Source organism: Zalophus californianus, chromosome X (assembly GCF_009762305.2).
Source record: "Zalophus californianus isolate mZalCal1 chromosome X, mZalCal1.pri.v2, whole genome shotgun sequence".
NCBI classification, from domain to species: Eukaryota; Metazoa; Chordata; class Mammalia; order Carnivora; family Otariidae; genus Zalophus; species Zalophus californianus.
Window position 1 is genome coordinate 79,623,723 of NC_045612.1, and position 26,014 is coordinate 79,649,736.

Below are 26,014 nucleotides of genomic sequence, written 5' to 3' on the forward strand. Positions count from 1 at the left end.
CTAAAACTAATAAGCAAAATCAGTAAAGTTACAGGGTACAAAACCACCGTACAAAAATCAGTTGCATTGGGGCGCCTGGGTGGCTCAGTTGGTTAAGCGGCTGCTTTCAGCTCAGGTCATGATCCCAGGGTCCTGGGATTGAGCCCCACATCGGGCTCCCTGCTCAACGGAGAGCCTGCTTCTCCCTCTCCCTCTGCCTGCTGTTCTGCCTACTTGTGCTCTCTTTCTGTCAAATAAATAAATAAAATCTTTAAAAAAAATCAGTTGCATTTCTATACCCTAACAACAAACATTCTGAAAGAGAAAAAAAGAGAAGAATCTCATTTACAATAGCATTAGAAATAGTAAAATACTTAAGAATAAATTTAATCAAGTAGGTGAGTGATCCATACACTATAAATGGCATGATGTTTATAAAAAGAATTGAAGAACACACAGAGAAAGGAAAAGATAGCCCAAATTCATGGATTGGAAGAATTAATATTGTTAAAATGTACCCAAACCATCTATAGAATCAATGCAAACCCTATTAAAATCCCAATGGTTATTTTTAGAAAAATGGGGGGAATCACAAAATTTATATGGAAATACAAAAGACCCCAAGGAGCCAAAATAATTCTGAGAGGAAAGAACAAACCTGGGGGAAGCACAATTCTGGATCTCAAACTTTATTACAAACCTATAGTTACCAACATAGTATAGTATTGGCATAAAAACAGATACATAGCTAAATGGAACAAAATGGAGATCACAGAAATAAGCCCACACATATATGGTCAACTAATATTGGACAGGGGGGCCAAGAATATTCAATGGGAAAAGTCTAGTCCCTTCAATAAATTGTGTTGGGAAAACCAAGTATTTACATGCAAAAGAACAATATTGGATGCTTTTATTACACCACTCATAAAAATTAACTCAAGATGGGATTAAGACTTAAATGTAAGTCTTGAAATTATAAAAGTACTACAGTAAAACATAAGGAGCAATCTCCTTGACTTTGGTGTTGGCAACAATTTTGGGGGTAGGACACCTAAAACACAAGTAACAATAGTACAAATTACGAAGTAAGATTACCTCTATCTAAAAAGCTTATGCACAAAAAAATTAATTTAATTAAATGGCAAGCTATGGAATGATATAAAATATTTGCAAACCATCTATCTTATAATGAATTAATATCCAAAACATATATGGGATTCACACATCGCAATAGCAAACAAAAACAAAAAATATGATTAAAAAATGGACAGAGGACCTAAATAGACATTTTTTCCAAAGAAGACATCCAATGGTCAGCAGTTATATGAAAAGATGCTCAACATCATTAATCAACAGAAAATGAAAGTCAAAACCACAATTAGCTATCACCCACACCTGTTAGAATGGTTATTATCAAAAAGACAAGAAAACAAATGTTGGCAAGGCTGTAGAGAAAAGGGAACCCTTGTGCATTGCAGGTGGGAATATAAATTTCATACAGCCATTATGAAAAATAATATGGAGCCTCCTTAAAATTTTAAAAAATGGAAATACCATATGATCCAGCAATTTCTCTTCTGGATATATGTCTGGAGAAAATTAAACCACTCTTTTGAAGAGATATCTTTACTCTCATGTTCCCTGCACTTTCACAGTAGCCAAAACATGGAAACAAACTGTCTATTAACAGATGAATGGATAAAGAAAATCCTTCATATATGTATGTCCACTGAATATTATTCAATCATTGAAAAAAGGAAATCCTGCTTTTTGTGACTACATGGATAGACTTGCAGGTATTACGCTAAGTGAAATAAGTCGGACAGAGAAATTCACATATTTATATTCCCAATTATATGTGGAATCTAAAAAAAGCCGAACTCATAGAAATTGAGACCAGAATGGTGGTTTCCAGTGCCTAGGTTGCGGGGGAAATGGGGAGATGTTGGTCGAAGAGTACAGACTTCTAGCTATAAGATGAATCAGTGCTGGGGAACTAATATGCATCATAGGTGATTATAGTTAACAATCTTGTACTATATTCTTGAAAGTTGTTAAGAGAGTAGATCTTAAACGTTATTGCCACAAAAAATGGAAATTGCATGTGGAGATAGAGGTGTTCACTAACCTTATTATGGTAATCATGTCGCAATATATACATGCATCAAATTATGACCTTGTATACTTTAAACTTACATGTGTTATATGTCAATAATATCTCAATAAAGTTGAGAAAAAATAATAAAGTTGTATTTGAGTTAAAAGAAAAAAACCTGAGCTGATTTTAATAGTTAATGGGTAATTACCCCTTTCATCAATTCTCTCAATTTGGTCACCACCAGGATGGGTGGGATGGGGTTCCTTTACAGCATGAGTGCTTCATGGGATTAGGAAGATATTGGCACCTGTGACCTGGCAGAGTCAGCCAATGCTACTTTTTGGAATCCAAACCACAGTTTAGTGGTAAAAAGCTGATGACTTTTGACAGCTGCAAGAACCTTACATGAGATTGGATCCTTGTTACTGATAGTGATCAGAGATAGGTGATGGAAGATAAGGCTGCCTCAGAAGGGAAAGTTGGCCTGGGGTTGTAATCTAACCCTTGTAAGCATTGCAATTTCTCCACCAATTTACCAGAGATTATCCAGTTTGGGATCCCCATTGGATGGACCTTGCTCCCTGCTATATAGCCACGCAGCTCCTTTTTCATTTGGTTTCTGGCCTGTGTCCTTAAAGAAAGATTATGCCCCAGGGCAAACAGAGGACTTTTCTCCTCCTTCAAAAGAGGATTCAACCCCTCCCTCGTATCTCTTCCTTTATCTTTTCTGTCTTTATACATTTCTGTATAAATGTATACAGAAGATAGCTATCACCCACACCTGTTAAAATGGTTATTAACAAAAAGACAAGAAAACAAGTGTTGGCAAGGCTGTGGAGAAAAGGGAACCCTTGTGCATTGTTGGTGGGAATATAAATTTGGTACAGCCATTATGAAAAACAATATGGAGCCTCCTTAAAATTTTAAAAAATAGAAATACCATATGATCCAGCAATTTCTCCTCTGGATATATGTGGTTACTGGCAATTATCCTGGGCCTTATTGCGGTGGCACTGTGTTGGCTTTTCTTCTAGAAAGTACCTATCCTCCCCTCCATCTTGTCTCCCCCAGGAATTTGGCCACTGCATCCTCTCCAGAAGTTGCTGCCAGCAAGGCAGCACAAGTCTCATGATTTGGAACACCTGTTCAGCAGGACAAGCACCTCCTTCAGAATCCTGGGAGTGACAAGGCTATAAATGTCCTTGCCCCTAGTCACTTTAAGTAGCACTTTAGTTGGCTGAGCCCATTTTTATTCCAGAGGTATGCACTTGCCCTCTTTTTTCTAATCAGGTGCACAAATCTTACAACATTCAATACCTACCTATTGGGGCACCCAGGTGAGGGGTTTGACCTCCTTACCTGCTCAGCTCAGTGCCTCTGACCTCAAGAATCCATAATAATGGTGTGAGTTCACTCAAATGCTGGACCTACAGTTTGGCCAGGTTACTGAGGCACAAGCCAGACCATAAAAAGTGTATTGGTTAGTATAGCAAAGATCAAAAGCATGTCAAACTGACACAGAGACATTCCAAATTTTGTGTCTTAACACTTATGGCTATCCAAGATTGATTTTCCAATTAACTGTCGTACTACCCTGAATAAACTGCATGCCGATTTGTCCTTCATGATCAAACCCCCATCCTTTTCATAATTTATGATGAATTCTAGGTTCTGGTCTAATCAAGGAAAAAGACAAGACCACAAGATGGCAGTAGCACCCAACATGCTTTGTTTGGGAGCCGCTTTGACAGATTGCTTGAAAAGGGGAGTCTCTCGAAACAGGAGACCTTTCAATGATTCTTGGATCACTACATCAAAAAAATAATAAAATAATAAAATAAAATAAAATAATTTGCAAGAATTAAAAAAAACACTCTTTTTGTAATCTGCTAATATGCAGCAATAAATCACTAATTCAGATGCTTAAAAAAAAAAAAGGAGACCTTTCAAAGACAGCTATAGAAGGGCACTACCCAGAAAAAGAAGGGGCTAGGCAACTCTTGGTGAAATAGGGAAATAGGAAAGGGGCTTTCTTGTTTAAGTGATATGGCTCAGCCACTAGAGGAGTCTGGGTCAGAGAGCTCTGAAGGCAAGCAGTGGTGTTTTATAGCCTCTGAGTTTGTCATAACTATGCCTAGCATATGTTTGGTGCAGTTTGGTAAAGCAAGCTCTAAATAGTAATATATATATTTCATCTATATTTAAAGCAAATGTATGTGCAAAAATTTGGGTTTGGTGATAATCCTAGCCTGTTGTGAAAACATAAACAACCTAAGAGCCAATATACAGGTCTTTAACTTTAACTCACTTATAGCAATATGTCATTTAGCCACTCTGATTAATCTGACTGACAAGGGCTGAGGTCAAATCTATGCAATTTGTAACTTTAATAAGACTCTAAGTAGCAAATTGTAATCAATTTTCAGTGTAAACTTCATTGATGCCCCACACCTCAGGGTCCTAAATGAGTAAATTCCATCAACTGTCATGATTTATCAAGTTCTGGTGATGAGAAGCACTGTAAGTGTATGATAAGCACACAGTGGGTTTATGTTACCATGTGGAAAACTCCAATATTTTAAAAGGATTTTAGCAAACTCCTTCAGAGGGAAATACTATCTTTGTTCCTGAACAGCAAACAAATAAACCTTCTGTCCCAGAGTGAAATACTATATTTTCTTCCAAGGCTCTTTGTTACATAGATAGCATTGGAGAATAGTGTGAAACAAATGCTGTTAATGCCTCTGATCAGAATTCAAGGAGAAATATGAGACTTATAAAGAATTGTCTCCCAACAATGACAAGCTATTTCTAAGATTTATGTGGAAATTCATAGGACTTAGAATATCCAAAAGTGTTAAGGAAGGCTCGTGTTGTGATGAGCACTGGGTGTTATACGCACCTAATGAATCATTGAACACCACATCAAAAATTAATGATGTACTCTATGGTGGCTAACTGAACATAATAAAACAAAAACAAAAACTAAAACAAAAAGAATAACAATGCGGTAGGACTTACACCGACAGCTTCCAAGACTTATTACTATAAAGCTATAATATACAAAAAAAGTGTGGCACTGGCATAAAGATAGGCAAATAGGTGAATTTTGCAGAACAGAGAATCCAGAAATAGACCCATATGGATATAGTATTTGCTTGTCAACAAAGGTACAAAGCTAATTCAGTGGAAAAAAGATAGTGTTATCAGGGACTGGTGCTGGAACAATTAGATAGCTATAAGTTAAAAGAAATGATAATCTTTACCTTATACCATATACAAAAATTAAGTAGAAATTGATATTAGACTTAAATATGAGCTAAAACTATAAAAATTTTAGAATAAAAAATAGGACAAAATCTAAGTGAATCTGGACTTGGCAAAAATATCTTAAATAGGTTGTAAAAAATATTAAGTACAATAAACAAAATCAATAAATTGGACTTCATCTAAATTAAAATAATTTGTTCAAATAAGGATACTGTTAGGGAAATGAAAAGTAAGACACAGAATGCAAGAAAATATCCATGAAACATAACCATCAAAGATCTTATATTTAAATGTGTAAAGAATCCTTAAAAATCAATAAGTACTAAGCAAACAACACAATTATAATGGGCAAATATTAGAACAAACTCTTCACAAAATAAGATAAATGGATGGTAATTAAGCACATGGAAAGATGCTCAACATTATAAATAGGGAAATGCTAGTTAAAACTAAAATGAGGGGCCCCTGGGTGGCTCAGTTGGTTAAGCAACTGCCTTCGGCTCAGGTCGTGATCCTGGAGTCCCGGGATCGAGTTCCGCATCAGGCTCCTTGCTCGGCAGAGAGTCTGCTTCTCCCTCTGACCCTCTTCCCTCTCGTGCTCTCTATCTCTCATTCTCTCTCTCTCTCAAATAAATAAATAAAATCTTTAATAAAAAAATTAAAAAAAAACTAAAATGATATACCACAACACACCTATTACAATGGTTCAAATTAAAAAGACTGACCATACCAAGGCTCCATGAGTATATGTGGCTATGGATATTTGGAAACAGTTTAGCAGTTTCCTAAAATGTTAAATATACAGTTACCATACTGCTGTTCTTAAGTTTTTATCTGAGAAAAAATAAAGCATATATCCACACAAGGACTTGTACATGAATATTAATAGCATCTTTATTTGTAATAGGCAAAAACTGGAAAAACCTTAAATAACCATATGATGAAATACAATACAATAACAAAATAAATATATTATTACATCAAATAACAGCAGGGAAAAATCTCAAATAATTATGGTGAGTTTAAAAAGACAAAAAAGAGAATATAATGTATGATTCCATTTATACAAAATTCAACAAAATGCAAACTAATCTATAGTGAGAGAGAACAGATTGGTGGTTGTCTAGAGGTAGGAATGGGGATGGGTAGGAAAGCAATACACAAGTGAGCAAAGAAACTTTTGGAAGTGATGGATATGGTCACTATTCTGATATGGTATGAGCTTCATAAATATATACATATGGATTTTTTACTTTTATTTAAAGCTTTTTTTTTTATTTATTTGAGACAGAGAGTGCACGTGAGAGAGAGAGAGAAAGCATGACCGGGAAGGTTGGGGGGGTGCAGAGGGAGAGGGAGAGGGAGAAGCCGACTTCCTGCAGAGCAGGGAGCCAGATGTGAGGCTCTATCCCAGGACCCTGGGATCATGACCTGAGCCAAAGGCAAACAACCAACTGAGCCAGCCAGGCACCCCTACATATGGATTTTTTAAATTAAGTAATGGAAAAACATGTTTGGAGTCAAAGAACCCTTAAACAATAAGGCTTGCAAAGTCTTTGACAATTTTTAGCCAATTAGCTTTTCTTTAAAGTGAATAATAAATCAAAATCTTCAATACTTTTTTTTCTATTTCTTTATTTTAATGTGCTATTGCTTTCTGTATTTTGGGTCATATTTTCCAACTACTTCTTCATATGCTATAAATATACTTTTTTTCATTGATATTAGTAATATGCATCTCAAGCAAGGTCCTGTTTTCATTGTGATAGACCAGGAGCCTGTCTGATTCTGATATGAACCACTTGTGGGCATAATTATGTGTCAGAAGTCTAACATTTAAGGAAGGCTCTGGACTAGTTACCTGTTGCTGGGAAAATGAAAAAGCAATGAGCAGTTATTGCAAATACCACTTGATGAGTCAAGTACTCAAATATGCTAACTGGTTTAGACTGTTCCATTACCAAAAAATTCCAACCAATTCCTGTCCACAGTTCCTCTTTTACTCAATACTTCTTCATCCTTCAAGATCCCACTCCAAAGTTGTATACCAGCCCATAGTAGACCTTTGGGAAAGTACTTTTTCTTGGAAAAATGAATCATATGCAAGATGGGCTGAGGCCAAATGCAGCAGGTGGCTGGGAATTAAAGAGGTCTCTCAGCTGGGAACTGGAGACTTTGGGAGATGCTGAGGAAGAAAAATGACCATATGAGTCCACTGGGCTTTGAAATAGGGGCCTTGCATTTGCATGTGTGGGATAAATTATGTGAAAACTAGTAACTTCCTTGTTGAGCAGGCTGCAGGAAAAAGGCTTTCTTCTGACTATGGTAGGCACTTGCCTTGTGAATCTCTTTTTTACTCCAGGCGCTATGCTCTGTGCTGAGTCTGAGTTCACAGTTAAAATTACAGAGACCTCAGAGTCAAAGCCCAGGCCCATGTGAATGCCCTGCAGACCACACTTCTAGTGGAAGTGGGAAAAAAATTGAAAATAAGTGTGGATAGATGGTGGTTTCTATTTTCACCAGATCACACAGATAAAAAACAAGTGAAATGTAGCATATATCTTTCTGAAAAGTTAAACTGTCTTCAGGACATGAAGAGGTTTGACCTCCATCAGACCAGGAGGACAGAGGGACAGGTCCTGCAAAGTTCCCTGCTGAGCTAATAACTGGGACAGTCTTCCCCACCACAAGCTTTGCTGGCATACAGTACACCCTTCCAAAGGATGGCTTAGTCCATTAGTCCCTGGTTCATTTTATGGTCCCAGAGAGATGCTGTTTAGAGCACCTTCTGGGGAGAGGATTGCCCCTACCAGTTTCTCTCTTGAGATTAAATTCCCCTGAGCCAGTCAGAAGGTGCCAAGTTTGTGGATGGCAGGGAAAGAGGGCCTGAGTGAAGTCTTAGGGTGGCCATGATATCCCTGAGTGTGGTTTGGGGTATTTGTAGTAAATAGAAACAGAAAGGGAAAGGAAAACCTCATACCCATAAAATTTTTGAGGGAAAACTGGAGCTTAATGTGATGGAGCCCAGGCATCCTCAGAAATTGTATTACATTCTGATTGAGAGTAGGTAAAGGGTACGGGGAAGGTTTCTGTGGTACAGTAGTTGTCAAGTTTGCCCAAAGTACAAATGGTTCCCACGCATAAACACAGGTTTTACCCCATACCCATCCCCTCTTTCCTCATTTGGACCAGAGAGAAACAACGACTTGAATTTTCAGGCATTCCTAAACTTTTACACTTGCTCTGCATCTTCTGCCAGAGCATGATAGGTTGATATGCAGGACACAACAAGTAATACAACATGTTTGTGCTGTTTATGCTTCCTACTTTCTCCACTTTTGCTCTTTTGTTTGGGTTCAGGAGTGACAGGGCAGGGGTCACTCCTGTTGTCACTGGGAGGATGCAACACTTGGCGGGTCCCTCCCAGCTCATGCCTCATGGGGGCCCCCAAAATTCTCCTTCCTGCAGGGGAGAGACATCACAGCTACACAGCCCAACTTCAGAAGCCACAGATTGGAGGTGTCTGTTTCCACAACAACTGATTCTCTGTGATTTTTAGCAAGTCACGGTGCCTGCTTGGATGCCCAGTGGTTACAGCTTCCCAAGTGGCAGGTCTGGAGGGTTGTTTCCTCCTGTTAGTGAACAAGTTTCAGATTTCACATTTGTATCTCACCATTGCCAGAGTGGTAGTGAAGAGAGTTGGACCAGGCAACAGGTCCAACCAGCATTTAAAGGACAATCTCCCTATTCATACACAAGTCCTCATGTATAAAGTCTCAGGGTGCCTGGGATAAGAAGCCAGTCCAGTCCTATGTGTGAATAGAACTCTGCAGGTGAATTTTTTTCCTGTGGTTTCTGAGCACAAGAGGTGAATATGCTTCATACATTGCTCATACCAGAAAGAGAGTACAAGAGTACAAGGATGAGCAACTTTTCAAGTATTTTTTCTCCTGATTTAGTGATATCTTATTCTATCTATTGAATATGGGCACACAGAAAGAGAAAGTTTTTTTTCTTAATTAAAATACCTCTCCTTCTCAATGTAAGTTACAAGTTTAATCACTAAAGAATGGATTGCTTGCCCCTTAAGAATGGAAAAAAATATATATGCTACCCCCCCCCATCAATTTTTGTCCATTTTGGAGCCTAAGACCAAAGAGAGAAGTACAGTTGAGAAAAGTACAATTAAAACACTTAGACTGACAACAATGGTAAACATGTACACTTTGTTAGACTAACACAGGAATCTTTGGCCCTGCTGCTTCATGGTCAGGGCTCTGTTGGGCATGATTTTGAATGAAATCCAAGCATATTCTCTCCCTCTTTAGTTTAGGTGCAGCTACCAGGAATGCAGAGCAGCATTTAAGGTATAAAGTACTTTGTTCTCAAGGACAACACTATGGTGAGAGAGGCAATCTCACCATACGCCAAGGTTCTCTTTACAGGTGAAGCAGACAAGCCCGGGGTAGGACTAGAATGCAGGGTTCACAAGTTCTCTGCCCTAGCCCCATGACAACCCCTTGTGCCAAAGCCTGGGTTTTACAGCAAAACTCAGCACTGAGTGTTATATGCAACTAATGAATCATTGAACACTACATAAAAAACTAATGTACTATACAGTGGCTAACTGAAAATTAATAATAATAATAATAAACTTAGTTCAGACCGGGGAACCCTGGGTCCACCAAAAATCCTAAGAAGTCTATTAAAGTTCCTGCAAAGGCCAGTCCTGATGCTTTAATCATTAATTTACCAGAGAAATAACAGGATGATACTATTCCTTGGGTGAGCTAACAATAACCCTGGCAGGTGGGATGCCTACTATCCATGCATACTAAGAATAGAAGTGAATCCCTTAAACTGATAAAGGACATGAAGCCAATTATTAATGTGTTGCCTCTCTACTCTAAATTCACCCCTCAAAACATGCTCTCTGATAATAGATGAATTTTTTAAGTATCTCTCCTTCAGAGTGAACACAATATTATAATCTCAGTAGAAGACACTGGAGGTTGAAGGAGGAAGTGCCTGTGATTTCTGGTTCTTAGGGGTGTGGCTATGAAGATATCCTCAGTGCTCGGCTCCAAGCATGAGCCAAAAACAACTGTCTTCATCAAATGTGCAATCCTGATGTGGCCTGGAAATAAGCTTTTTGTGGCCCTCTTCATAGTACATCCATTGGTACATCATACTACGTTTGGTATCATCCAAAACACTTGCCCCCTTAATTCCCTCTGTTTTCTTGCTCTTCTGCCCCATCCCCAAACAACTACTCTTCTGTAGTTCTCCCAGTGCTGCAGCCCTCCCAAAACCAAGGTCTTTCTGATCCTATGTGCAGGGCATTTTTAACTCCAGGCCTCCAACTCCACAAGCACCCCCATTCTTACTACACACCCACACACTGGCCACTAGTTGTGGCTTGTCCACACTGATGTGTTCCAGAGGGTTGTTTCCTGCTTACCCTGTAACTGTAGACCAGCTCTGGTTTTGTAAACCAGCTCTGGCACCCACAAACCAGCAAACTTGTTTGTCATCCAGTAGGTTCTCCTATACCTTCTCCACTGAGGTGTGAACTCCAGCCTTGGAGAGGGGCCCACATTCAAAATTGGTCTTTCCTTGGGCCCTCTCCCACAGCCCTAGAATACCACACATAGGAAATAACATATCCTATTTATTATGCATTTTTCATAGTTTAATAATTCTTTACATTAAACCTTATGTTTATGTTAGACTTCCCTTGTCCACTGTGCACTTTCTACCCCGTGCTTGATTCAGATTGCTACAGAACACATGTACATCAAACATCATTCTTAGAATTACTGATACCTTTCTCTTTGAGAGATGCATCAAATAAAGACCTCCACTATCATTGAGAGAAAGCAGTAAGGGAAAAGAAAGGAAGAAAATGCTTTGAAAGGAAGAAGTAAGACTGGCATTATGTGCAGATGTTATGATTCTGTACCTTAAATCTTACAAGTATGTACAGACAAGTTGTTAGAATCAACAAAAGAGTTTAGGTATTTGTAACATAAAAAACCAATATACAAAAGCCATTTGCATTCTATTTACCAGAACAAATTTAGAAAATGAAAATTTCAAAGATGGTATTTGCAAAATATGAAATGCCTAGGATAAAATGTCCTCCTATGGAAAAAAATACAAAATATTATTGGGACACATTAAAGAAGGTTTTTTTATTATTAAAAGGAAAGATAGACCATATCTATGAATCAAACATGCAATATTGAAAAGAAGGCGAATGTGAAAGTTCAACACAGTCTTAATTAGATACCGCAAAGTTTTGCTTTAAATTTTTAAATTTTTCTGATGAATTGATCACTTAAATGGAGTCAAAACAGGCCAAATATAACCAAGACACTTTTGAAAAACAAGGAAGAATTGACAGGCCTTATCCAAATATCAAGATTGGCTTTAGACCTGTAATAATTAATACTGGTATATAGTATTTCAAATAAACAGATTAATAGGGCCATGGTACTTACTGGAGTGTATAGAAACTAGCTTATACATAGGTAGATACTTGACAAATGTGGCACTAGAAATCAGTTGGAAAACAGCAGAATTTTCAATGAGTGGTTCACTGAGACAATTGGTTATCCAAATTAAAAACAAACAAACAAAGCCCTCCTCAACACCATACACAAACATCACTTACAGGTGGACTAAGACCCGTGAAAGGCAAAACCATAAATATTTTAGAAGACAATATAGGAAATAGAAAATATTTTCATGACCTTAATGCAGGGACAGATTTCATAAAACAGGAAATCACTAACCATAGGAAAAGAATGGTAAATTTGACTGCATTATAATTAAGATCTGTTCACAAAGCACAGCATAAAGCACGTGAAAATACAAGCAACAGAGCAAGGGACTTTTTGGCCACACGTATAATGACCAATGCACTGGTATTTAAAACATATGAAGAACTCATTAAATCAGTAAGTACAACACTGAAAATAGAATAGAAAAATGGGCAAAAGATTTGAATTTGAACAGTCCTTTCACAGAAGAGAAAATCCAAAAGGCTCATAAATATGAGAATATGCAAAAGCTTAATAGTAAGAGTAAAAAAAAGTAAATTCTGACAATTCTTGGTGTAGGTGAAGAAGTGTAGCAGCAGGAACTCTCTGTGCTACTGGTGAGACTGTAAATTGGCACAACTACTACAGAAATCAATTTGGCATCATCTAGAAAAGTTGAGGGTATTCATACCCCAGTGATTCTATTTTTGGAGGTGGACCCAAGAGACTTTTACACATGTATTCCATGGGAAATGTCCAAGAATGTTCACTGCAGCATTGTTAATACTAATAGTCCCAAACTAGAAACAACCATAGTGTCCATCCACTGTAGAATTGGATGTTCAATCAATTCATGATTGCTTCACTAAAATTATACACTGGCATGCTAGTGAACAATGGAGACAAAGAATCTATAGCTACTCTAAAAAACATGGATGAATCTCTCAAATAAGTGATACAAGTGAGAGAAGCAAGCCATCAGAGGAAGCATGCGGTATGATTTATTTATATTAATTCATATAAATGGTATTATTTAGGGATGTGTACACAAGTGGTAAAGCTATAAAGAAAAACTCTGAAATACTCACAATGTCAGGATAATGACTATATCTCTAAGAAAGGGTGTGGGTTGTGATTGGGAGGAACACAGTGTCTGTATTCTGGAAAGCTGGCAATGGTCTATTTCTTGACCTGGGTCCTAGTTACATGGGTGTTTGTTTTTACAAATTATCTAAACCTGGCAGATATGTTTTATGCACTCCTCTATACCTCAGATTTTTAAATATGGCTTCCTGCAAAAAAATGTAATGGAAGGAAAATATGTGAAGTAAAAATTTTGATAAGGTTTAGAGTATTAGGGATGAAAAACTTTTTCTTTCTATCAAGTGTTCTGCAAGTATACATTATCACTAAAAAGGGGGGAGTGGGGATTATTTAAACTATATGCGCCCCATAATCTAGTCATTACCCTAAACCTTTTCCTTGCTAGATATTTCACCCTCTATTTATATCATTTCCCAAATCACAGATGACAGACAAGTCGGAAGATCATCATCATCATCATTAACACAATCATTAGGCATCACAGGCCAAATCCATTACAGTGAGATTGGGTCACCACACTGAAATGCAAGCCGGCACACCAGGACTATTGAACACGGTCATATGTGTATTTTTCTCAGCAGAGTCCATAACAGTGACTTAGGGCTTAATCTTATCACACTTAACTGGTACTCCTGTCCAGAGACCTCCATGTGCTGGAGAATCTAGAATTAGCTAAGGAATGCTGTGGGACTGGACATGAAATTTACCATGGTGTAATGGCAAAGAGCTGGTTTAGGTTGTGCACCCTCTTAGAAGAACCCAGGGGTGGGGTGGGTTTTCCAGGATTCAATATAAATTGTTTCATCTTCCAGGCTTTGCACTTCTAGGCTGAACAGTGGTAATCTGTTTTGGCCCCACCTCTTACTCATTCTAATTTCTGTATCGGCAGGCAATAAATAAATAAATAAATAAATAAATAAAAAACAAATTTTCCTGAGGACCTTGCTCAAGACAGTTCTGGATATGGAACTTGCCCAGGAAAAGAAAATCATTTTCAGCATAATTTGCTAGCATTATGGTAGTTTAATGTTGACACATAGTGTATTGTCCCAGGAATTTTCTCTCACTGGATTGATAAATCCAGCCAGGCAGCCATCCAGTAAACAATTTTTTACAAAAATCACCATGCTTACCACTGGGAGGGGGTGAGGGTGTTTATTTTGGTATATACAGTGATGTACAGATTTAAGTTGCATTTAGCAGATTGCTAGGTATTCCAGCACCATTTACCAAGTGAACTTTCATTTCCCCATTATCTGGGAAGACGTCCTTGATTTCCTACAAATATTGAATGTAGAACTTATTTGTGCATACCAGGCTCTGCCTTTGGGCTTTCTATTCTGTCCCAGAGACCCAGTACCAGAATATTTAAATCACTGTGTCGTTAACCACGTTTTAATATCTGATAGGGCCAGTTTCTGCGCATTGCACATTTTTTTTTTTTCCCTTTCAGGAACGTGTTCAGGCCCGCGGCAGGGGGCGGGGTCGCGCCTCCTCCGTGGCTCTGGTTCCAGTGGAGCCTCACCGACGCGGAGATGGAAAGCCCGAGGCTGCTCCCGCCTCGAGGGACACGACAGAGCGGCGGTGCTGGCAGCCCCGCGGGCGCCAGCCGGTTCCACGGCGGCCCTGACCCGCGGGCTGGCCAGGTCCCCGCGCGCCGCCTCCTGCTGCTCCGGGGCCCCCAAGATGGCGGGCCCGGGAGGCGGCACGAGGAGGCCCGAGCGGCCTCACGGGGCCTGGGCCCGAGCCCGTTGGCGCCGAGGTCGGATCACGCTGGCGGCGGCGGCGGCGGCGACAGCGATGACTTCTTCCTGGTGTTGCTGGACCCGGCGGGTGGCGATGTGGAGACCACGGGCGCCGGCCAGGCCGCAGGGCCTGTATGGAGGGAGGAGGCCGAGTCGGTCCCACAGCTCCAGCAGGGTGAGAATGGCGCGAATCCCGCGGGCCGCCAGGCGCTAGGCCCCCGCTGCCTGTCCGCAGTCCCCGCCCCATCCCCGGCTGAAAACCCGATCCCCGCCCCAGGCCTGGGACCCGCCGCGGCCTTCACGGGCACCGTCACCATCCACAACCAAAACCTGCTGTTGCGCTTCGAGAACGGTGTCCTCACCCTGGCCACGCCCCCGCCGCCAGCCTGGGAGCCTGGGGTCGCGCCTGCCCCTCAGCCTGGGGGTCTGATGGCTCCGCAAGCGGGGGTCCCGCACGCCGCGCAGCCCAGCGACTGCCCGGAGCTGCCGCCCGACCTCCTGCTGGCGGAGCCGGCAGAACCGGCGCCCGCCCCCGCGCCTGAGGAGGAGGCAGAGGGCCGAGCCGCAGCCGAGAGTCCCCGCAGGCCGCTGGGCCCAGGCCCGGGCGTGGTGCTGTACCTGTGTCCCGAGGCGCAGTGCGGACAAACCTTCGCCAAGAAGCACCAGCTGAAGGTGCACCTGCTGACTCACAGCAGCAGCCAGGGCCAGCGGCCCTTCAAGTGCCCCCTGGGCGGCTGTGGCTGGACTTTCACCACCTCTTACAAGCTCAAGAGGCACCTGCAGTCGCACGACAAACTGCGGCCCTTTGGCTGCCCTGCGGAGGGCTGTGGCAAGAGCTTCACCACGGTGTATAACCTCAAGGCGCACATGAAGGGCCATGAGCAGGAGAACTCGTTCAAATGCGAGGTGTGCGAGGAGAGCTTCCCCACTCAGGCCAAACTCAGCGCCCACCAGCGCAGCCATTTCGAGCCTGAGAGGCCGTACCAGTGCGCGTTTTCTGGCTGCAAGAAGACGTTTATCACAGTGAGTGCCCTGTTTTCCCATAACCGTGCCCATTTCAGGGAACAGGAACTCTTTTCCTGCTCTTTTCCTGGCTGCAGCAAACAGTACGACAAGGCTTGTCGCCTGAAAATTCACCTGCGGAGCCACACCGGTGAGAGACCTTTCCTTTGTGACTTTGACGGCTGTGGCTGGAACTTCACCAGCATGTCCAAACTCTTAAGGCACAAAAGGAAGCACGAGGATGACCGGAGGTTCATGTGCCCTGTGGAAGGCTGTGGGAAATCTTTCACAAGGGCTGAGCATCTGAAAGGCCACAGCATAACCCACCTGGGCACAAAGCCTTTTGTGTGCCCTGTGGAAGGCTGCTGTGCCAGGTTCTCTGCTCGCAGTAGTCTCTACATTCACTCCAAGAAACACTTGCAGGACGTGGACACTTGGAAAAGCCGTTGCCCAGTCTCTACTTGTAATAAACTCTTCACATCCAAGCACAGCATGAAGACCCACATGACCAAAAGGCACAACCTCGGCCAGGATCTCTTAGCTCAGCTAGAAGCTGCGAATTCTCTTACGCCCAGCAGTGAACTTACCAGCCAGGGACAGAGTGATCTCAGTGATGCAGAGCTAGTGTCTCTCTTCTCTGATGTGCCTGGCAGTAGTTCTGCTGCAGTGTTGGACACAGCATTGGTGAACTCTGGAATCTTGACTATTGATGTGGCTTCTGTGAGTTCAACTCTGGCAGGGAGCCTCCCTGCTAATAATAATAATTCCTTAGGGCAGGCTGTGGACCCTCGGGCCTTGATGGCCACCAGTGACCTTCCTCAAAGTCTGGATACCTCTCTCTTTTTTGGAACGACAGCCTCTGGTTTTCAGCAGAGTCCCTTAGATATGGATGATGTCCCAAGTCTAAGTGTGGGGCCATTGGCATCTCTGGGCTCTTTGACTATGAAAAACTCAAGTCAAGAGCCCCAAGCTTTGACCCCCAGCAGTAAGCTAACAGTGGACACGGATGCTCTGACTCCTTCAAGCACCCTTTGTGAAAACAGTGTCTCAGAACTACTGCCGCCAACCAAAGCAGAATGGAATGTACATCCTGACTCTGACTTCTTTGGACAGGAGGAAGAAACCCAGTTTGGATTCTCCTCCAATCCAGCAGGAAACCATGGTTCTCAGAAAGAAACAGATCTTATCACAGTGACTGGCAGCTCATTTTTGGTATGAACTATTAATTCCTTGCCACGTGGCTTATTCTTATGAATTACACTCAATTTTTAGGCTAGTCTGGACTAAATGTTTAATTTATAATCTTGACTCTGGAACTGTCAAGTTGTGTGACCCTGAGCAAGTCACTTAACCTATCTGAGCCTTAATTTCTTTATTTATAAAATGAGGTGGTTTCAGTAGATTATTTCTAAGGTCTTTTAACTCTGTATTTAATGATTTTGTGCTCTTTCTTGAAAATTTTAGGAAATCTTACCATGATTAACTATTGCATGTGCTTCTAATGTAATGAAAATGCATTGAGAGTTAATGATCAGAGAATGTGGAACTGGTGTTTAACTCTAAAATTTTAATGGAAATTTTACAGAATGTCAAAATATTTCTGAAATCTAGTGTTAGAGCTTAAAAAAAGAAAGCTAAAAATATGGGTTAGTTCTGCTTACCTCCTTATCTTTCTAGCTGCTGCTGCTGCTGCTGCTTCTGCTGCTGCTGCTGCTGCTGCTGCTGCTTCTTCTTCTTCTTCTTCTTCTTCTTCTTCTTCTTCTTCTTCTTCTTCTTCTTCTTCTTCTTCTTTTCATTGAAGGCTGTGTTGTGGAACGTGCCAGAGCTTTGATATGACTCAGACCCAGAAATATTGATTTGGTGGTGAATAAGTGGCCTTATATAAGTCATTTAGCATCAGTAAGCCTCAGTTTACTTGGTGCATTGTAAACTTATTTTTCTATCCTAGGAGTTAGTTTTGGGCATAGAATGTTATGTGTTTTGGCATGTTTTAGTGAATTTTTATCACCTCTCCTGCTCCTCTCATTCCTTCCTCAAAGAGGAGAAATCAGTATAATTAAATATGACATTTGTGCAGGCAAAAAGGTTTATGAACGTTAAGAAGCAGGAAGGGAATATCTTTCTTCCACAAATTAAGAAGGATTTTTCTCCATACAATTCGTCTGTAACATTGCCCCCAGGTCCATCAGTCCGAATTATATTATCTTTGCTCTGCATTCAAAGCCAGCCCATAGAGTGAATATATAGAGCCTGTGATTCCAAGAAAATCTGAGAACGGATCAGAGTGACATTTTCACCCTCTGTGTCCCAGAGAGCTCATTGCTTGCCTTCTCCCTGAGTTGGAATGAGAGGTTTCATTTGCATTTTGAGTAAATATTGTTTGTCTTACATGAATATAGCATTTTATAGTTTATGTAGCACTTTCACAACTTATATTTGAGCCTCACAGTATTGTGAGATAGTTGTGGCAAAGTTTTAACTATAACTTATATTAAAAACTAAAATTTACCTAACTCACATTATAAATGAATTTTATATTTATTATATATATACATATATATATCAATTTCCATTTTATTCTTCTGAGTTTCATGATTGCTTTTGTTTATAACCACTTTTTCTGTTCCACTGTAATTGATGTTTTTTCCCTTCTGCCTGCTCTGCTCTTTCTCCAACCAGTTCTCTAACTTGTGTGTATCAATGTCATGATCTCTTCTTTTTAAATTTTAATTAGGTCATTTTCATGGTCACCATCTCTCAGCCATTCCCATCATGGCCCATTTTTTAGTCACAGTATTTACTGCAAGTCTGAGTATGCAGTACAAAATTATTTTCTGGATTTAGATGTCAGTGTGTTTCCATATAAATAAAATGATAATGGGGATATTTTTATGTAAGGTTTTCATAAGACATGTTCTTTTACTTTTCTAATTTTTTTCACCATGTTGTTCTGCTAGCAAACACTCTTAGTTGCTCTGAAACATTCTAACCCATTACTGCTTGCATGTAGATGTTTGTGGATGACAGAGCACTTTGGTAGTGCACTTTATAATTTGCCACTTTGAAATGCAACTGTACTATCTGGTTTTTAAATTGGTTGTGCTCATTCAGTGAAAAAGCAAGAGGTATATACATAAATTTGTAACTCAAAAGAGTGGTCAGAGTATGATTGTTTCTAACCATTTAACAGTTCTCTCTCAGCACTTTGGAAAAATTTTAAGCCCATTTTGGAAATGTGTTGTCATTAGTTAAGTCCTCTTAAATAGATTTTTTTTTCTTTTCCTACAGATAGGAATATGAGGCCTGAGGTAAACATGCAGGTTATAGGCATCTGTTAATATATATAACCATAAATTATTTCACTTTGTTTCTTTAATCCCTCAATCTTTTGCCCTACCATTAGAGCTATTATATTCTGTGGAATTTTCCTTTTTTTTAAAGATTTTATTTATTTGAGAGAGAACAAGTAGTGGGGAGGGGCAGAGGGAGAGAGAGAGAAAAAAACAAGAGAGAGAGAGAGGGAGAGGAGCAGACTTCCTGCTGAGCAGGAAGCCCAACACCAGGCTCCATCCCAGGACCTGGAGATCATGACCTGAGCTGAAGGCAGATGCTTAACCCACTGAGCCACCAGGAGCCCCTATGTGGAATTTTCAATGGACAAATTTTACTTCTTGAAGCTAAAATATCTTGTAATTTTTTGTGGTCTCACAGTTTCTTTCAATCAATTTGTTCAAAAAATTTCTTTTTCAATACCATTTTCCCAGTATGATGGTGGAAATGGCGTGACATTATAGTCAGAAGTGACTACAAACATAATGGCTACATTTCTGTTAGTGTTGGCATAAATATGCCATTTTAAAAAAAATAATGGGACATGACTCAATGTTTTCTCATTTGCCTCACAATGCCTCTTAAATCCTTGGTTTATGAAGATTTTGCCAATTGAAAACAGTAACAAAATGCTTTGCAGAAAGGTTTGCATCCAGGGAACTCTGTTGAACATATTCATCATGAGTTAAAATATGTTAATCTTTTTTTTACCATTATTTCATTATAGTATTGCATAATTCAAAGTCTTTAATAGAAGTGAAACTTGATAGAATATGAGGATCACTTTTCTTTGTGGATTAAAAGAAGACTTGGTATAACAGGGTATTCATGACTATTCTTTGATTCCAGATAAAACATTGATTAACTCCCTTTTTGGGAATACTCATAATCCCTTAGTAATTATTGATACCAAACAGATACACTTGATGATAATCTAGATGTAATTCACTCAAAATATGTGCTAATTAAAATATAAGGCTGAACTGAAATTTGTGTATATATTGCTTTTGAACAAAAGATTTTCTTGGCAATTAAAAAAAAATGTGTTGGGGACTTAGAGAACAGATTATCTAAACTCTTTGTCAGAACACAACGACATCTAAGAGCAAAACACATACTACAAATGAATTTTTATATTTGTCAGATCTGGGCCTTTGGTAACAGTTAAGCTACGAACCTCACAGTATATTTCAAGTTAATTTACTGACTACATAAAAAATACAAGGTAGAGTACTAGGAATATAGATAAGAGTAGTAAAATGTAAGCCATATCTCAATTTTGGAAAGGACATAGGAATTCACATATTAAATATTTCACAACTAAACAATACCAGGACACATGATTTCAGACACCAAGTTAATGGCTTGGAGGAAAAGGAGGGGCAGTATCTATGCTTTAATGGATGGTTAGATTTAGTTATGTTGAAAAGAGAGTAGATGAATTCTAGCCAGGGAGAAAAGCACAAGAAAGATTTGAAATGGAATAGGCCACACAACACTGGGAAAGACAATCTAGTTCAGGGCTCATGTTTGGTAAGTTCTGGGTGTTAGGGTTAGACTGCCAGTATGGAGCCTAACTCTAAAGAGCTATGAAAATCAGTCATAGTGGATAGGACTTTATTATGGGCATGGTTAAGACCCAGTGAAGATATTTAAGAAAGGAAATCAAGTGATAAATAAATAGAAAGTTTAATATAGTAGAAATATATAATGTAGATTTGATGGGGGGGAGATAAAATCATTTAGGAGTCTATTGTAAAATAATTTCAGGGTGCTGTGATGAGGACCTGAAGAGAAATCATGGCAGGAAGTGAGATTAATTACAGATATTCCCAAACTGAGGAAAAAAATATAACTTGGTGACTCATTGAATATATGAGACACCCATCAGAAAAAGAAAGCAAGATGGGGTGCTTGGGTGTCTCAGTTGGTTAACTGACTGACTCTTGATTTTGTTCAGGTCAGATCTCAGTGTCATGAGATCGAGCCCCACGTCAGGTTCCATGTGCTCAGCAGGGAGTCTGCTGGAGATTTTCTCTCTCCCTCTCCATCTACCCTCCTCCCTGCTTGCACTCTCTCACTCTCTAAAATAAATAAATCTTAGAAAGCAAGATCAGAAATGACTAGGGATTTCTTGGAGACTGTAAAAAATTACATTTCATTATCATGAACAAGAAGGGTATTGAAATCTTTTCAGGAGTATCTATGGAAAGATGATTAAGGCATGTTTAATTCATTAGGAAGTGATAAATTATAGTTACCTACTCTACTGTAAACTATACATATTGTGGATTATACCATAATCTCTTCCCTCCTTTGGATATTCCACAGATGCTTTATGGTTTTTAGTAATATAATAAATCATTTCTCTATAATTTGGGAGATGCTGTTTAGTCATCCATATCAATATTTCCTCAATATAAACCTTGTTAGATTAAGTTTTACCTGCATTTTTCTCAGACTGGAAGAGACAGGACTAGGATTGTCTAAAACTAACTTCCATGTGATCTTTGGGGCTCTTTCCTAATAACCCCCTATGTCATTGACTCATACGGTATGAGAACTCAGTCACAGGATAACATCCTCTATTATCCCAAAATATTTTGTCCTTTTTATTGTTACCCTTACCACTATTGGTGATAACTCAGAAGGAATGGAGTCCAAAGAAAAAGTGATATTAAGTAAGTTATATTTTAAAATATTTCCATCATAAAATAGTTTCCTATCACATTGTTCACATTTTGTTGGATTTCTTTCTTCCGTGTTTTTTGTTTTCAACAGAAGCAAATATTAATAAAGGTGAATAAGGAGAGAATGAATAAGACATTTAAAAACTAGTTGAAATAATCCTAACCATGGAGGGTAGTCAGTGATTCTTAAGACCACTAGTAAGATGTGAATCCCTTGGGAATATCTCTTGTTACTACCTTATTAAGCAGCTGACAATTACTGAGTCCTTACTCTGTGTGAAACACTATAAATTATAACACAAAAGTATATTTAATCAGTTCACTTAAACAAGTACTTTTGAGCACATATTTGACAAGTTCTGTCTTTGTGCTCATACACATTAAGATATAGACAAAGAAATCATTAGGTAATCAAAATAATATATAATCAAGTTCTAAATGTTTACATTTTGGAATAATACAGATTTAAATAGAATAGCAGTTGCCATTCTCAGAATGTGGATTATAGCAATAAGGAAAAACTCAAAGCACATATCATCAAAAAGTGTTTCAAAAAATTTGAAGAATCTAAAATTTAATCTGGGATGCAGCAATTAGGGTAAACTATCCTAAATTAAAATTTGCACAGAACTTTGAATGGTAGTTTAAATAATCACAGCAAAATCCTTTGGGAAATAAATTTTAAATTTTGCTTTAAGTTATTCTAGATTAGAATTCTGGATATAGTCAGTGTTCATCAATGTACACATACACATATCTGAAAGTGATATCTTGAAATTGTATATTTTCAAATGAATTAGCATGCAAATAAATGGCATTAAGCTAAATAAAATTTCCTCATATTAGACGCAAAAGAAAACTTAATTTTCTGAAAAAAAACACAGACTTTAATTAGAAAGTAATTATTTCATGCAAGTACACTAGTTGAAAAGAAGGGTATTTAAATTTAATATGATATTTAGGACTGAGAACTGGAATTCTGCATGGAGAATCCTGAGAATTCACCAATCATGTGGTAAGTGCCAGGGTAATCATCAAGCAAGCATTTAAGATTCTGAATTAAATATAGGTAGCTTAATACATTTGGAAAGGGGAACAAAGTGCACCATGGCAAAATAAAACTCTAGTGACAAGCAACAGTTTTCAAGATGCAAAATAACTACAAATGATAGCAAAAACAAAGACATTTCAACTCTTCAAGCATTCTAATTTTGGGATAAAACCAAGAAATTATTAATCTTTATCAGGACCTATTTCCCTTTCCTGTTTATGCTGCAGTCAGTGTGAGACTACATTACACTGGATGTGGAAGAAAGTAGCTGGTCACATGTCTGTTTATGAGGAAATCAGCCAAAATAGAGAGCTGAAATGGAAATTCCACAGGCAATGACTCAGTTAATAGAGCAGCAGTTTATTCTAGGCTAGTTCCAATTTTAGATTATGTGCTACTGGATGGAGTGAGTACTTTTTCCTCTCAATTCATGTTGGCATTCTAGTTAATACTATATTTAGCACTTGGTGTTTCTAAGAAATTTAATATTTTTCCCTGTAAAATTACCTTATGTTCCTGTGCTTCTTAGAGCTAATTATTTTATTTTTAATTATCAATAGTATCAATAAAAATTGTATCAGATGCCATGACATAAGAGAAAAAGATGTCATAGATTTTTTTATTGTCTCACTTTTCAAAGTGTTGATTAAGTAAAACTTATTTTTCTCTTTTTGTTATTAGAGGACTCACTTTCCCACTTGGGTATGTCACTGTTGTTTATGTAATCTTGCTGATTAATCTTACGTATTTTAGAGCATGTTATAGTCCATTTTTAGAAGACTGTCTACAACACTGAGTTTTTAGATGAGACCCTAAAAATTTGGTTGACTTATATTTTATTCAATTTTTATAGTAGGCATTGGATAGTCCTTTTCACTGCTTAAATCTACTGAGTATTGTAAAAACTCACTGCTCACAGGATTTTTTTGCAAAGTGACCCTGATTGTCCTTCAAGACTTCAGATCTCTTTGGGGACAAAAAGTCCTCAAAGATAAAGTGGTACCTGGATTTACAAAAAATCATTGAGGATTCTTCCAAAAAATGGAAATAAGAAAATAAAATTGAAACAACAGAGAAAGAAGTTAATTTTGTTTTATAGCCAAGTGTTTGGTTTTTCCTAAGTGTCTTTGGTTGACAACATCTGGATAAAAGCACAATGGCAATTTTGAAACACGCCTAGTATTTTCCAATTACAGTTAGTAATATAAAAATTTCAAATAGATGTTATTACAACATTGGTCATCTATCTGATACCATCTGGCTTTCAGAAGTTTCATGAAGATAGTAAAAAGTAAAAAGTTTTCCAAATTTAGGCCTATGAAATGCCAAAATGTGCTCAAAATAGATGTCATTGATTATTTAAAATGGCAGATAATTTGGTAGTTGGTGTTTTTAACTATTTCTACTTCAAATATCCTTTAAAGTAGATTCTTAGTTTTTAGGGTGTTCAGTTTTGTAAATTTTTCTTATATATTTTGAATACTAACCCTTTATCAGATACATCATTTGCAAATATCTTCTCCCATGCCGTAGGTTGCATTTTAGTTTTGTTATTTCCTTTGCTGTGCAGAAGCTTTTAATTTTGATGAAGTCCCACTAGTTTATATTTACTTTTGCTTCCCTTGCCTTAGGGAAACCTAGAAAGAAGTTGCTATTGACTATGTTAAAGAAGTTATTGCCTGTGTTCTCTTTTAAGATTTTTATGGTTTAAGGTCTCACATTTAGATTTTAATCCATTTTTAGTTTATCTTTGTGATGGTGTAAGAAAGTGGCCCAGTTTCATTCTTTTGTATGTTGCCGTCCAGGTTTCCCAACACCAAATATTTGAGGAAACTTTTTCCCACTGGATATTCTTCGCTGATTTGTTGAAGATTAATTGACCATGCAGTTGTGGGTTCATTTCTGGATTTTCTATTCTATTCCATTGATATATATGTCTGTTTTTGTGCCAGTACCATACTATTTTGAGTACTGTGGCTTTGTAGTATAACTTGAAGTCCAGAATTGTGATGCCTCCAGCTTTTCTTTTTCTTTTTCAAGGTTGCTTTGGCTACTTGAGGTCTTTTGTGGTTTCATACAAATTTGGGATGGTTTGTTATAGGTCTGTGAAAAATGCTGTTGGTATTTTGATAGGGATTACATTAAATGTGTAGATTGCCTTGGATAGTATAGACATTTTAACAAAGTTTGTTCTTCCAATCCATGAGCATGGAATGTCTTTCCATTTCTATCCTTCATCTTCAGTTTCTTTCATCAGTGTTTTATAATTTTTCCCTCACTGGAAAATAATTTTCAGAGTACAGGTCTTCCACCTCTTTGGTTAGGTTTATTCTTAGGTATCTTACTGTTTTTGGTGTGATTGTAAATGGGATTGATTCCTTAATTTCTCTTTCTGCTGCTTCATTATTGGTATATAGAAGTGCAACAGATTTCTGTATGTTGATTTTGCATCCTGCAACCTTACTGAATTTGTTTATCAGTTCTACCAGTTTTTTTTGTTTTTTTTTGGGGGGGGGTTGTTGTTGTTAGAATCTTTCAGGTTTTCTATATAGAGTGTCATGTCATTTGCAAATAGGAAAAGTTTTACTTCTTCCTTGCCAACTTGGATGCCTTTTATTTCTTTTTGTTGTCTGATTGCTGAGGCTAGGCCTTACAGTACTATGTTAAATAAAAGTAGTGAGGGTGGACATCCTTATCTTGTTCCTGACTATAGGGGAAACACTCAGTTTTTCCCCACTGAGGATGATATTAGCCATGGGTTTTCCATGGCTCTTATTATGTTGAGGTATGTGCCCTCTAATCCCACTGTGATGAGGGTTTTTAACATGAATGGATGTTAAACTTTGTCAAATACTTTTTCTGCATCTATTGAAATGATCATATGGTTCTTATCCTTTCCTTTATTAATGTATGTATCATGTTGATTGATTTGTGAATATTGAATTTGCAGACCAGGAATAAATCCCACTTCATTGTGATGAATGATTTTTTTAATGTGTTGTTGGATTCAGTTTGCTAGCATGTTATTGATAATTTTTGCATCTATGTTCATCTGGGATATTGGCCTGTTCTTTTTTAGTGTTGTGTTTATCTAGTTTTGGTTTCAGGGTAATGCTGGCCTCATAGAATGAATTTGTAAGTTTCCCTTCCTTTTCAGTTTTTTGGAATAGTTTGAGAAGAATAGGTATTAACTCTTC

At 38.5% G+C, this 26,014-nt stretch overlaps 1 protein-coding gene across 1 annotated transcript; it reads left to right on the forward strand.

Annotated features, from left to right (window-relative positions):
• The first annotated feature begins 13,839 nt into the window (after nt 1-13,839).
• On the forward strand, nt 13,840-24,339 carry LOC118356560 (zinc finger X-linked protein ZXDB). Its single transcript, XM_035725721.1, has one exon. It carries the CDS (start codon nt 14,535-14,537, stop codon nt 16,962-16,964), a length of 2,430 nt encoding a protein of 809 aa, XP_035581614.1. The 5' UTR covers nt 13,840-14,534; the 3' UTR covers nt 16,965-24,339.
• The last annotated feature ends 1,675 nt before the right edge of the window (nt 24,340-26,014 follow it).